Source organism: Sceloporus occidentalis, unplaced genomic scaffold, assembly GCF_023333645.1.
Source record: "Sceloporus occidentalis isolate IW3139 unplaced genomic scaffold, rSceOcc1.0.p SCAF_14, whole genome shotgun sequence".
Classification (NCBI taxonomy): domain Eukaryota; kingdom Metazoa; phylum Chordata; class Lepidosauria; order Squamata; family Phrynosomatidae; genus Sceloporus; species Sceloporus occidentalis.
Genome location: NW_028316994.1, coordinates 5055597 through 5070744, shown reverse-complemented (window position 1 = coordinate 5070744; position 15148 = coordinate 5055597). Strand labels below are relative to the sequence as shown.

At 41.7% G+C, this 15148-nt stretch overlaps 1 protein-coding gene across 1 annotated transcript in view; it reads right to left on the bottom strand.

The window, feature by feature from the left end:
• PLEKHA4 (pleckstrin homology domain containing A4) overlaps positions 1-15148 on the bottom strand; it is a 37944-nt gene that overhangs the window by 4188 nt on the left and 18608 nt on the right. The window contains exons 10-19 of the mRNA XM_089479909.1: positions 14421-14489; positions 13711-13791; positions 12637-12786; positions 11126-11224; positions 10182-10284; positions 9985-10067; positions 8242-8389; positions 5572-5627; positions 4556-4717; positions 2877-3045 (exon numbers count right to left, since the gene is read on the bottom strand). Coding sequence (XP_089336035.1) covers positions 2877-3045; positions 4556-4717; positions 5572-5627; positions 8242-8389; positions 9985-10067; positions 10182-10284; positions 11126-11224; positions 12637-12786; positions 13711-13791; positions 14421-14489 — 1120 coding nt within the window. The remainder of the gene's footprint in view (positions 1-2876; positions 3046-4555; positions 4718-5571; positions 5628-8241; positions 8390-9984; positions 10068-10181; positions 10285-11125; positions 11225-12636; positions 12787-13710; positions 13792-14420; positions 14490-15148) is intronic.

Below are 15148 nucleotides of genomic sequence, written 5' to 3'. Positions count from 1 at the left end.
TATTTGTGTCATAAAAAGTGGGGTCTTGCAAAAACAAAAAGATTTTATGCCAAACAACAACAACACTTTTTTGTGCAAGTTAATTTTCTAGAAAAAGCCTGTGTATGCAAAAAGTCTGATAGTCTTCTGCATTGGGTACAAAACTGAATTATTATTTTCTAACAAATGTTTTGCATGCATGAATGAAGTAAAGAGTTACATCTCAAAAGATCAAATCTTAGCAAAAGCATCTGAGGAAGTAGGCTGAAGTGTACAAAACTTCTTTCTTTGAGTTAGTCTCAAAGGTGCTATAAGATCTCTCTACAGATCAAAGACTCTGATCCCCTCCATATCCTCAAGTGTCCATTGATAACACCTTTAACTGTTAATGCCTACTCTGGGGACCCCTTAACTTGAAATATATGACCACAAGCCACCACTTTCAATTTCCTGTAATGCCCTGCAATGCTCCAGATAGGGCCAGCCCAAGCCATTTTTGCTGTTTGAAGGATAAGATGATACCCCACCCAGTGCACATACAGAAGCTGACAGAATGGCCGTTGACTTTCCAGAAGGCTTTGACAAACTGATTGGGATGGGCTTTTGATGCTGTGTGGTGCTGGTTTTAAGGCTGTTTTTCAATAGCTTTTTATGTTTTTAATGTTTAATGTTATGAACCTTATCAATTTAAAAATATGCATTTATACGTTTATTGATGCTCTTGTAGTTTTAATCAGTATTGGTTTTAAATACATTGTTAGCCACCTTCATTCTCATTATTGAGAGAAAGGCGGGATATCAATGAATAAAGTCATCATCATCATTCCTGTTCAATATTGGTGGTAATGGAGTAACATCTTCCCCGATAGGTAATTTAAGGGACTGTAATGCATACACAGTACATTTGACCCTCCATATCCACAGATTCTTCATCCATGGATTCAACTATTCATGGCTTGAAAATATTGTGTGTGGTGTGTGTGTTCCAAAAAGCAAACCGTGATTTTACTGTTTTATACAAGGAACACCATTTTACTATGCTATTATATATAATGGGACTTGAGGATCCATGGATTTTGGTATCCATGGGGAGTCCTGGAACCAAACCCCAGTGGATACCAAGTGCCTAGAGCAAAGGAAAACAGCACAAAGTTCAGGAGCAACAGGTAGGAGTCAGATACTATTGCCCCCAGTATCTGCTGCCTGGCACAGTCACCTCTAGTGTCTAGGTCTCAGGGCCTGGACCCTCTTCTCTGGTTGTCAGGATAAGGAAAAAGAATACCAGGGAGAAATTACTGCCTTGAAAAGTATATGTATATATAGATTGGTGTTTTCTATTTGAATGGCATACTGTCTACAACTGTAGCTGACGCTTAATGGTTTTACTGCAGGCTGCCTGTTGCAACTTCTCCATTCTAATACCATGAGCGTCCCCACCTTTGACATCACATGGAGTTGTTCCAAGGTCTCAGCTCCTGTCATAGTCCTACCTTGGCAACCCTAGGCACCTCAGTATGCTTAATAGCAAAGCCAACCATGGCTTTAGGACATTATGATAGATTTTAATTGCAGCCACTTGATGTAACCACCAAGTAAACCCATCCAAGGAGGTGGCACAGGTACAGTAGAAAGATGTACATGGATGGACACAATATGATTAAGACACACTCTCCCTCTTCCAAACCCTAATACTGGCCCTATTTTCGTGCTTTCTCAGTGTTCTTCCAGGCCCTAACAAACGCGAGTATTTGGTCAATAATCTCTTATTTTGTAGAAAAACGAAAACAAAAGGCATTCATTCATCCCTCTGTGAGCACCAGAGTATAGATTGTCATTGTTCTCAAAATTCAGCAGCTTGCTTCAATTTAAATGTATACAGAGAATGGACAAGCCATGTGTAACTCCCAGAACATCAAAAAAGAAAAAGAAAAAATGTAACTAGTAAACTAGAATAATGAAATGTAAATATCATATCTCCTTTTCGTCCAGCTGTATGTACGAACTCATGTTGCATCTCAGTAGAAAAAGATGAAAAAATAGGTTTACTAAATACGGAGATAAGAGACCCATAGAGTGATGTGTGCTGCCTGACAATAGGGATGGTTACTACAGGAATGGGGTCTTGCCATAAAACAAATCAAAAACAGTAATTAGCCATTTTTCTGAAGGTGACTAGCTAGCTTCTGCCTTAAAATGTTTCCAATCCACTGGGGACTTTTCTAGTGCAAATCCCATAGGAAAATAGACAACCTGGGAATTGAGAAAGAATATAAACAGGAGAGAGCTGGTTGACTCTTTCCTTAGGAATTCAAGAAGTTAGCATGGGGAAGCCAAATGGAAAGGAGAAGAAAATGGCCTGATGATGAAAGTGGAATAATTGGGCAAGGACAGGCATGGGAAACATTATGGCAGAAGTGGGCAGAAAAGAGATCTGGATCCATGGGTAGATCTCAAAGTGACCTACAGTAAGTCAGCAACAACTTCTATCTTCCAGTTATTTAACATGAGTCTTAACCTTCCAACCTCTTGAACCTTAAATTAGTGACATGAAGGAAGTTGTGGATTTTGATACAGAAGGCCTGCTGTGAATTCCATTCAGTTCTGCTCCTCAAATCAAATTCCTGAGATCCAAAGGTCAAAGCCACAATGTGGAGGGCTGGCTGTAATAATTTATATACAGGTATTTCCTGACACCAGTTTTTTAAAGAGTGTCCCCTGAGATCTGAAAATTATTTCAAGGGTTCCTCCAGGGTAAAAAAAAAAAAAAAAGCCAAGAAAGACTGTTATAAATGTGACCCGGCTCACATCTTCTTGTGAGATCCTGAGATCCTCCTGACTACCTGAACCCCCACCCTCCTGGCAAACCCAGCAAATCACACATCTGCCTCTCCTAGTACCTGCGATGCGTTTCCCCTGCTGCTGCGAAGCCTCGGCCGCCAGCGCGTAGGAGAGCTGGATGACTCGCTGTCGTTCCCACTCAGGGGTTGGGGGGCATCGAGGAGGCTTGAGTCCCCCAGATTGCTCGCCCTCCTTGGGTGATGACTCAGGGGGGGTATTGGGGAGGGGCTGAAGGAGAGATTAAATCATGGGAGGGAGGAGGGGACATGAGCGAGAGAGTTCTGCCTGCAGCCCCCCACTCCACCCCCAAAATGATCCCCTTGTTACGAAGCAAACTGGCAAAAACAGCAACAGAGACAGTCCTTTCCCTGCATTTTTAATCAAAGACCTGGAGAACAATTCCACGTAACTGGACAAATGCTCAATCTTAGCCCCGCTCCAAGCCCTCCTCATGCCCTTAATCCAATTGCTAGTCCTAATGGGAGCAGAACAATTGAATCAACTGCTACACAGTAAGCAAAGCTATTCTAGTCAGGATTATCAATTGGATTTAGGTCCAATGCATTTTATTCCACATTTCCTAGGAAGTAAGTCCAACCACCTTCAGTCCCAGGGAACCCAAATTCTTTGGCTTTCTATCTGCCTGTCTCAGGGGTTATTCAGACAGTGAAAATAATCCAGGTAGAACCTGGGTTGAATCTTTGTTGTCCACATGCATCCAGAATGCACTCGATTAATTTTTTGGCGCTACCAAAAATCCCACTTATACCACTATAATCGATACTGGGTTGTTTTTTTTAAAAAAATCACATTGTCGGCAGTGTGAATAAACAATAAGTATAGATCCCAGATTAAACTCTGCATGCCTAGAAGGCATTTTGAATACATTTGCTTTGTCTACTCCATGTTTATTAGAGTGCTGGCACATGTGAGCAACCAAACTCACAGATATGCACAGAGTGTGAACAACAAAGCTAGAAGGCATGAGTGAGATTATTCGCATTGTTACCCTAAAAAAAAGACATCTGAATGGCCCCTCAGACTATTAGGCTTTCCCACTCCCTCAAAGAGAACAGAAAAGTCCCACTCATCACCCAATGGAAGAAGGGAACCCAGAAATCCACCCAGTGTTCACTAAATATTGCCCCATGCATTCAGGCATCCTAGCACCGTTCCTCACCCGCCCACTACCACTACCATCCACTCGCCAGCAGTGGTTTACTGGAGCCTGGGCTCCCTAGGTCTAAGTGCCAAGGTGTTTTGTTTTTTATCATCAGGGACAATGGTGTCATAAAAACATCCTCAGGTTTCCATCTTCCACTGTGAACGGAGCCACAGCCTCTCCAAGCTAGAGAGAAAAATATTTTTCTAGCAAAAACAAGTTGTAAGCTCACCCTGTTATAATATGAAGTATGGTGGCTTGGTCTGAAATGGACAATTAAGACCTATGAGTTTTACCATAGATCTGCTACTGGTGGAAATGAAAACTGCTAGAATGGGTTTGTTGATAGGAATCGACAGAGCTGCCTGCATTTTTCAAGTTCTTTGTGTGCATGGGGCACTAGGGGCTGTCATGCTGAACACCTGCCCTTCAAAATGTACCGCTACATCACTGCTCCCCAGGCTGTAAGCGTCAAAGTCTTGGTGACTCAATATAAAAGATGGGTGAGACTTTGTTGCTGTCTCTTGCCACTCTCTCAAGACCAGAGTCCTCCTCCCCACAAGGCTTCACACCCACCCGGCTAGACCCACGCTTCAGAGAGTCTCGCCAGGGACCCAGAGAGTTGGACTGGGCAGCTTCTGCTTTTCGTTTGGCCTCCTGGTTTCTCTGCATCCTGATGAGCTGTTCCTGGGCACTCATGCGGCCACTGCGAGGGGCAGCTGCTTCAGAGGGAGCCACCTAGAAGTGAGTGAAAAATTATTATTTATTAATTTAAAGCATGTTTGTATCACCCCACCAGCCCACAGGAGCTTCTGTGCCGATGAACCAAAAAACAAACAAACAAAAACCAACAACAACCCACAGTTAAAACAATACAAAGATAAAAACACTCTATACTATCTTTTTCAGCATTTGAAACATATATTTTACCAGAGTTATTCAAGTTACCTTGGAAAAGTAGCAAGGATTACACTACCAAGATCCAAAATTAAGTTAGCTACCATCTTAATTCAGGTTTCTTTCTCTTTATTCAAAACTCACTAAAATTGTTACTTTTCTGAAAAAAACAGAATGCTAAAAGCCACTGTGGCACAAAACACACCTAAGAATTTAAGCCACACACATTGCTAAAGGAGTAGTTATTTCTACATTACAATCATAATACAACTATGCCTTAGTTATTAAGTAAAACGATTTGCAGATAACTATTTCAAAGTGTCATGCTTATACTTCAGACACCCAGATGTCTGATCTAGGTTGTTAGTTGTTGAGACCTCATTGCTTTCCTCTCCAAACCAAAGAGTACTTAAAGGAATTATTTAAACAGCATTTTTGTTGTATAAATCACTTTTAAACAAATAAATGCACATATTCGCCCCTCAGTTCTGTTGTGCTACCTAGATTCTCCTCCTGCAAAAGTCTAAAATGATTAGTTTTTTGTGGGTTTTTTTTGAGTAACGTGGCTGGAAGAGTTTATTCCTGATGTTTCGCCAGCATCTGTGACTCACATCTTCAGAGAATGCTGTCATGGATGTGAGTGGGGTATATATACTGTGTGACCCTTGGTTGAAACCAAAAAGATTATCATGTACCTTGGCTATGCTGGGTTCAGCATCTTTGCTTAGTATATTCGTGTGACTCCCATGATCTATGGAGAGAAAGGAAGACAAGAAAAACAGGCCAGTAAACTTCTGAGCTTTCCATCCTAGGGCAATTTCCCTGCCTTTCAACTTTTACCCTAGAAGCAATGAGTCCTACAGCAATTCTTACAAATTCTATTCTCCAAGGCTTATACAAAGCCATTCCACAAGACTGGATGAATAAACATGTATGAATAGTAATGGAATCTTGTTCCTCATCCTCACCTGAACAATGAGAGTGGAGACTGGAAGGTGAAGGGGAATTGTGGGCAATTTTAAAAGGTCAATTGTTGGAAGAGTTTTAAAGACATTAAAAGGCTGAAGAATAAAAAGGAGAAGATGTTTCCCACATCAATCCTGCATTGATTACATTCTGATTAGATTACTGCAGCATGCTTGCCTCTGGCACTGTCTTTGGGAAGTGTCTGGGCACTACAAGCAGTCCAGAATATGGCATACAAAATTTTAACAAGATAAAAAAGGTCATACCTACATTGGGCTATTTGTAAGGGAGAGCCATGTGAAAATTAAATATATAAGTAAAGAAATACCTTCATAAATAATATATATATGTATTCAATATGAGAGTCAGTGTGGTGTAGTGCTTTCAGTTTTGAACTACAACTCTGGAGATCAGGGTTTGATTGCCCATTCAGCCATCAAAACCCAATAGGTGATCCTGGGTGAGTTACACATTCTCATGCCCAGAAAATCCATAATATACCCTGTCTTGGGGTCAAATGACTTGAAGGTAAAAAACAACAACAAATGAAGAGAGATTTTGTAGCACCTTTGAGACTAACTGAAAGAAAGAGATTGGTAGCATGAATTTTTGTAGACTTAAGTAGATTTTTGTAGACTTAAGATTATCTGGACCCATTTCAAACTGGCTTTTGGGCGGGCTACGGGGTTGAGACGGCCATGGTCGCCTTGGTCGATGATCTCCGTCTGGGCATCGACAGGGGAAGCATGTCCCTGTTGGTGCTCTTGGACATCTCAGCGGCTTTCAGTACCATAGACCATGGTATCCTTCTGGAGCGCCTGGCAGAGGTGGGAATCGGGGGCACTGCGCTCCAGCGGTTCTGCTCCTACCTCTCCGGGAGGTCCCAGATGGTGCAGCTGGGAGACGTGTGCTCCGATGAGAGGGCCCTCACAACTGGGGTCCCTCAATGAGCCATTCTGTCTCCCATGCTATTTAACATTTACATGAAACCGCTGGGAGAGATCATCCGGAGACATGGGGTGCGGGGTTATCAGTACGCTGATGACACCCAAATAGTTTTCTCTATGTCTCCGACTGATGCAGTGACTGAGGATGGCGTCTCTCCTCTCGTGGCCTGTCTGGAGTCGGTAATGGGCTGGATGAGGGAAAACCGACTCAGTCTGAATCCAGAGAAAACGGAGGTACTAGTGATAGGTTCTCCTGGTCCAGGAATGGCGGTGGTTCCACCTGTCCTGAACGGGATCACACTTCCTGTGAAGGACTCCGTGCGCAGTCTGGGGGTGCTTCTTGATTCGTCGCTTCACCTTACAGCTCAGGTGAATGCGACGGTCAAGAGCACCTGTTATCAGCTTCGGCTTATTCGCCAGGTGCGCCCATACCTGGCCCAGAGAGACCTTGAAACGGTGGTACATGCTCTGGTAACCTCTCGATTGGATTTCTGCAATGCGCTCTACATGGGGCAACCCTTATACCATACCCGGAAGATACAGATGGTACAGAATATGGCAGCCAGACTGGTCACTGGTACTTCCAGGGCCAGCCATATTACACCTATACTTAAAGATCTGCATTGGCTGCCCATCCGCTTCCGGGCACAGTACAAGGTGTTGGTGATAACCTATAAAGCCCTATATGGCTTGGGCCCAGGATACCTGAAGGACCGCCTCTCTCCATACATTCCGCCCCGCACCCTCAGAACTTCTGGGCAGCAACTACTGAGGGTCCCAGGGGCTAGACTAACCTCCACAACGAGGAGGTCATATTCCATCGTCGCCCCGGCCCTCTGGAATACGCTGCCCATAGAGCTCCGCTCGGCCACCTCCCTGGCCCAGTTTAAGAAGGAGCTAAAAACCTTCTTATTTCAATCTGCATTCCCCGAATGAAGTTCCAGCTGGTCTCCCCCCCCCCCCCCCCGACGACAATGGTGATTGGCTGATGGTGTTTCAATTTTGTTTTTAATATGAATGTATTGTATTTTTATGGTGTTTTTGTATTGTTATTGTGCTGTTCACCGCCCTGATCGATGGAAGGGCGGTATACAAATAAAATTTTTATTTATTTATTTATTAGTTCATCTCAAAGATGCTACAAAATCTCTCTACATACTGATTCTACAGACTAACACAGCTATATCTTTGAATTGAACAACAACAAATAATCAATATAGAGTGGAATATAATAATTTTTCAAAAAAAAATCCTTAACACCTTTGTTAATTTCAATTTTTTTTCTGGAACCAGTTTCCCAAGTGCCGTTTTTGACCTTCAGATCCTGAAATCAGCTTCCCCAAATATGGCACCTTTTAAGATGGGTTTGACTACATTTTTCACCCTCACCAGCTACACTCAGATTAAAAACCAAGAAGGTACCCTAGATATACCTTTCCACAGGTTACTCACTCAGGCAAGCTGCATCTGTTCCCTTCATGGCGTTCCCTTTATCAAATTCTGGGGGGTCACTAGAGGCAGTGTTTGAGGACCATCTATTCCCCTCTGAACAGCACAATACGCTGCCTGGCTGCTCCCTGATGGAGGCAGGTGGACTCTGCTGGTAAAGAATGCAAAACACATCCATTTAGCAAACACCAAGGGAAATCAAGCAGATCTGGAGAAGGAAAATGAGCAGAAACCCACAGCACAGATTTACAGGATGATCTCTTGCATTGAAAGCATCCTGCTGCCTATTTTCCAACTGGCCTACAGCTCGGCCTGATTCCTTGTGCCTGAGACATGGCTGGATGTGGATTCATGGAATGAAAGGCTGGATTTGTGTAGAAGGGCAGTTTCATATTCCTTCTAGTTCCCATAACAAGGGAAGGAACATAAATTAGTGACACATCCCCACTTTTTCTGTTTTTTAAAAAAGAATGCATAGCAGTGAACAATCCTTGAATCTGAAAGCAATATCCTGTCACAGTTTTCCTTAACCTGATGTCAGAAGAAGCCAGAAGCAGATTAGGACTTGGAAGGGCAGCTATGAAGGAACTAGATAAGATCCTGAAGTATATAACTGAATATTAAAGTTAGAATTATCCATGCCAAAATATTTCCAATTTCTACATATGGTTGTGAAAGCTGGACAGTGAAGAAAACTGACAGGAGGAAAATCAACTCATCTGAAATGTGATGATGGAGAAGAGATCTATGGATACCATGAACTGCTAAAAAGAAATAAATGGGTCTTAGAGCAAATCAACTCTCTCTAGAAGCCAAGATGACTAAACTGAGATTGTCATATTTTGGACATATCATGAGAATATATGATTCAACAGAAAAAATAATGGTTGCATCCACACTGCTGAAATAAACCAGTTTGACACCACTTTAACTCCTATTGCTCAATACTATGGAATTCTGGAAATTGTAGTGTGTTGTGGTACCAGTGCACACTGTGCTTTCTTTTTTCAAAACCAGAAAAACTGAGGGTGTGTCACTAATTCATGCTCCTTCTCTTATTATGGGAACTAGAAGGAATCTGAAACTGCCCTTCTACCCAAATCCAACCTTTCATTCCAGGAATCCACATCCAGCCACTTCTCAGCCACAGGGGAATCAGGCAGAGCTGTAGCCAGTTGCAAAACAGAGCTCTAGGGCCACAACAAACTACACATCCCAGAATTCCATAGCATTCAGCTGTGGCAGTTAAAGTGATGTCACACCAGATTATTTCTGCAGCATGGATGTAGCCAACAATGGTTGATAAGATAGAAGGCAGTAGGAAAACAGGAAGACTGCATAGAAGAGAAATATATTCCATCAAGGAAACCATGGCCCTGACTCTGCAAGACGGAAGCAGGGCTACTGATGACAGGTGACTTGGGGGTCTCTCATTCATGGGGATGCCGTAAGCTGAAGTTGACTTTATGGCAGTTAACAGCAATTGGCAGGAAATCCCCAAGTTAAATTCAGCGACATGAGTGGAATAGCTGGGGTGCTCAGATAATAATAGGAGAGTAGGATAATGATAATAATGACTACTACTAATATTTTTATTATAACAACTGGGATTGGGTGGCATTCTTAAATAGAGACATCAAAGTAGGGTAAATCCCCAAATGTCACCCTAATCATGTTGTCCTTCAAGGTCAAAGACCAGAGGATGGTATGACCATGTATCCCTTTAACCCAAAGATCAAACAATACCTCTGCTCCACTGGAAGGCATCAGAGGTGTGTGATTTGCCCCCAAATGAGAATCCAGGGATGGGGTGATGGCCAAAGATGCTCCTGCAATAGAAAATGTGGAAGGTACTAATGAGGCTCTCACACACACATCGCATTGATGATGGCGTGTTAACAGACAACTTGCTATCAGAGTGTTAAAAGTATTGCATTAAGCACCTGATCTTCTGCTTTCCAGGATGTGATAGTTCGCTTGGCTGGATCTCAAGCCTGCCAGGATATCATGGATCCTCCACAAATCTTGCTGAGCACCCACTTGATCCTAAAGAAGAATAGATCAGACCGATAGAGCTAACCTGAATCAGTACTGCATCTCCACTCACCCATTCCGTTCCATTCCATATCTCTAAACCAAAACCATAAATTCGATCTAGGTGCAATTACAGCAAACAAATGCTCTTAGAAGTTTCCGAATCATGTAATTTTCTTGGAGAATTATGTTGAGGCACCTGAAGTCTCATTGTACAGAAATTAGCTACCTAACATATTTCCATCATTTGTGGGTGTTTTTAAAAGTAAGTTTATAGTTCTCATGGCAGCAGATAAACTAGAAACACAAACCCCAAAAAGGTGGGAGGAGGGACCAAAGAGGACTTCCACAGGAAATGAGAGGAAGACTCTAATATTTTATGCATGGCTTATCTCCTTGTCCAAAAAATAACAAAAGGGATAATCAATTCAACAGGAAAAAATATATATAAAAGAATAAAATGATGTGTAGCCAGTACAAGAATCAGTAACAAGCAATAGTCTCACATCCAGTTTCTATGCTATTAAAACTTTACATAAAGATTGTTTAAAATGTTAAATGATTTGGCATAAACAGCAGCATCAATCATCACAGCCAAAGCTGGTGTTTTATGTGAAACATTTCATGTCTCAGAAAATATTTACATTTATAACTAAAATAATTATCTGTCCACGTGCACAAAAAAGGCTCAAATTAGTATATTTTATTCAGCTTACAAACTGTGGCTTTTCAGAGTCACAGGTTTAGATCTTTTGTTACCATTGTTTTGGAGATATGTGATGTGTATTAATTATTCTATGAGTGATTCCATTGATGTTGTTAGAGTCAGGTTTGGAAGTAGAGTGCATTTTACCTGAGGATGCCCTACATTTCGGATGTGCTCTAAAGAGCCCTTCATCACTTGCAGTTCACTTTCTAGGGCAGCAAAATCCTCCCATGCTCTTTCACTGTCCTGTGCAAAAATTAACACAAGAATGAATCTATGAACATTTATGCTACAAACCTCTCTCTCTCAATCTCAAAGGCATTACCAGATCCCACTGTATACTAATACAGACTAACACAGCTTTGTTTTTGACTACAATACATAATTCTGTTATCCATTTACAAATTCTCCATATAGTGCAAATTGATTTTAAAAAAATGCTGTCTATAAGGCCAGGACTACCATGTTTCAGAATGAAATGGTAGACACTTCAGGAAATAGATATCTAAGGATGTAGCCACATTACAGAATTAAAGCAGTTTGATACCACTTTAACTGCCACAACTCTATCCTACAGAATCCTGAGATCTGTAGTTTGGTGAGGCGACCAGAGCTTTCTGACCAGGCTGAATACCAAACTACAAATCCCAGGATATCAGAGGATGGACCCATGACAGTTAAAGTGGTGTCAAACTGCTTTATTTCAGCAGTGTGGAAGAGCTGTATATCTATATACAACAAAGAGATAAGTGGAGTGCTTTTAAACTGTTTCAACCAACCATGTCCCCCTCTGTAACACTTCATTCCATCTCCTATGCGTTGTTCTATATTTCTCCCTGTTCCATTCATAATAATCAGCATCTTCCCACTTTTGAGCATGCTCCCTCCTACATGAGTTATTTGTAGCAGATGCCCTCATTTAGGATGTTATTTTATTTTACCTTTCTTCCCTCCCCAGAAAGGGTTTTTTTTTTATTTCTTCTTCTTTTTTATTATTTTTACGGTTCCCTTAGGGTTGCTGATAGGTGCAGGGATAGTGTTATTTTGACTAAATAAGCACAAACATCCTCCACTGAATTTTCAAAACAGAAGGAAAAAAGGGGGACCTAAAACCAAGGGCAAAAACACACAGTAGAAATAATCCAGTTTGAGACCACTTTAACTGTCCTTGCTCAGTGCTAGAGAATCATGTGAATCATAGTTTAGTGTGGCACAAGAGCTCTCTGACAGAGGCAGCCAAATGTCTCTCAAAACCATAGTTCCCAGAATTTCCTAGCATTGAACCAGAGCAGTTAAAGCAGTATCACACTGGACTATTTGAGCAGTGTGTTTTAGTGCCAGATGTTGTAGTGTGTTGTCAATCTGTTCAGGATTCTAGCCACTCTCCTCCATTTCACTCTTATACCACTGCTGCCAATATTACATAAGGACTGTCATTTGCAGAACTAAAATTGCTACTAACATAGATGCCTCCTTTATGTAAATGAAAGCCTCAAGTTATAACCTAATCTTACTTGTTATACTTATTTGTATAAAGAATTTGTATAATTGTATAAAGAATTTCGTTCTGTATTGAAAATTATGGGTATAGTTATTTCCTCATGGATCTTCTGTCATTCCAAACTGGCAACCATCCTGTAGGTTGGAAAGCCACTCACCAGCGCCAAGTCACAGAGACGAGCTCGGATTTGTACCAGCTCATCTTGCAGCTGTCTTTGCTGGTACCCAATTTTCTCCATTGTGGCATCTTGGCCTTTACATTCTTCCAGCCTCAGGCGTGTCACCTCCAAAGCCTTTTCCAGACGTTCCTGGAAAAGAAGAAGCGATTTTAGGAACTATCAGCCTAACCTAGCTATATAGACTCAGACTTGGGGAAATTTACTTTTTTGTACTAAAATACCAAGAACTCCCAGAGTAAGGGGATTCAGGTAGTTGTATTCCCCAAAAGTCCTTTTGCCAAAGCCCAAGCATAGATCTTCCTTCTGTGAACCTTGCAGGAGCACAGAGATGGAACTACCACAGGAAAGTTAGCACAGTCTCCCCCAACCAGCATCTATGTTTGCAACCATAAAATGGCAGGAGGGGAGGGGGGAGAGATTTGAATTGTGCAGCCTTTCACATGTTATTGCACTGCGGATGCTGGTCTGCCCTTGGACTTTCCACTCCACCAAATACATATGAGGAAGTAGGCTCAAGTCTATGAAAACCCATGCTACCTACTTAGTCTCAAAGGCACTGTAAGATCCCTTTGCATAACAGGCTCTTTGTGGATGTTGTGGTGATATCCACAACTGTTGACAGATAGATCAACAGATACCATGGACCACTAAAAGGATAACTGAATGGGTCCTAGAGAAAATCAGGCAAGCTCTTATGGGAAGCCAAGATGACTAACTAGGGTTGTTGTACTTGGGACATATCATGAGATGACATGACTCATTGGAGAAGAAGATAATGCTTGATAATGGACAACACTAGAAAAAAGAGGGAAACCATACAGTACTACAGATAGATTGATTTAATCAAGGAAGCCGCAGCCCTGAGTTTGCAAGACCTGAGCAGGGCAGCGAGGTCTCTCATTCTTGGAAGTCTTCCATTTATACATTTGTCATAAGTGGAAAACAACTTGACAGAAAATAGCAATAATCCCACCATCAACATCTCGGAAAGAAAATGCTGCGGGGACAAGACAACGCACAAGTAAAAAGAAAGAGGAAGCGGTAATAAAATACCTTTTCAGCTCGAAGCTGTCCTATTTCATCTTCCAGACCACGGAGAAGTTTGTCCTGGCCACACAGTTTTGTCAATAATGCCTAGAGTCAGGAGCAGAAGAGGAATTGCAATAGGAGCCACAAGGTGCACTGTAGTGCTTTGAACTTGGCAGATAAAAAGGAACAGACTGTTTGAAATGGGAGGCTAGAGAGAGATGCCCCCACCTAGGAGTCTCTGGACTTTGCATTTTTGGCGGAATGCACCTGGGGACTACCTTATCACATTTTGAAATGAAGTAATACAGATTATTACCTGGAGTCCACCCACACACCACCCTAAGATTGCTAAATCCAGAATCAAATATTGCTTACATTAATCCACTGGGACAGAGCCTTTTCAGTGGTGGCACTACAGTTGTAGAATTGTCTTCCTGGGAAAATCCATTAAGTTCCTCCTCTTCCTGTTTCTAGACAGGGTAACGGTTAACTTTTCTAAAAGGTATGTTATTACTAATTTTTGTAGTGTGTGTGTGTGTGTGTTTTAACCCTTTCCTCTTTTAATTTTCCTCTGTTTCTTGTATTTTGATTTACTTTTGATGTTACTCTTCTTACATCTCCTTGTTTTGTAACTGCCTTTGTAAAAGCAACTGTGGTGGTTTGAAAAGTGGTGACAATGGAAAACTCCCAATATTTAAATATCCTCTACGTAAGAGGAGAAGAAGAATGCGTACATCAGTGTCGCTCTCAAAACGCTGCCCGCTGCCAGGATGGACATTCCTTTCTCGCACAGGAGTCCGGCTCTGGAAAGAGATATAAATATCAGACAAAGGCAAGATGAAATGCCCCCCTAAAGTTTATCTCCCAAGCTCTGGCTCTTTGCAATATAAAAGTTACAGGGATCTAGCCTTAGAAAACAGAAACACACAAAGAGAATGCAGGACCCTTTGGGAAGTAGTTTGACACGTGATAATCATTTTCATCCCAAAGTGTGTGTGTGTGTTGCATCTTCAAGTTGCCTGTCGACTAATGGGTTTTCTTAGACAAGGAATTTTAAGAGATATTTTTGCCAATCCCTTCCTCTCCAAGATTAGGTGGAATCAGGGTACCATGGAAACCTTTTGTTGAATTGGATAAGAGCTGACACGCCTAGCAATGAGAGAATCAGAAAGTCACAAGTTCTGATTGCACTTAGCCAACAATTGCTTTGGCAGCCTATTCTCTCAGTCTTACAGGAAATGTGAGACTAATAATACCAATCTAGCATACAAGTTAGTGGCAAAGGTTACTGTGCTCCAGTATACAGAGAAACATTTCTTTGAATTGCTAAAAAGAAAGACATGGCAGATGATTAAGGATTGCCTACAGACCATTTAGACCTTTTAATGTCAACTGATAATTGGAAGATTGGTACCTGTTGAGTGACTTTAAGCTGATAATTACACTCTTTAGCAAACTGCTA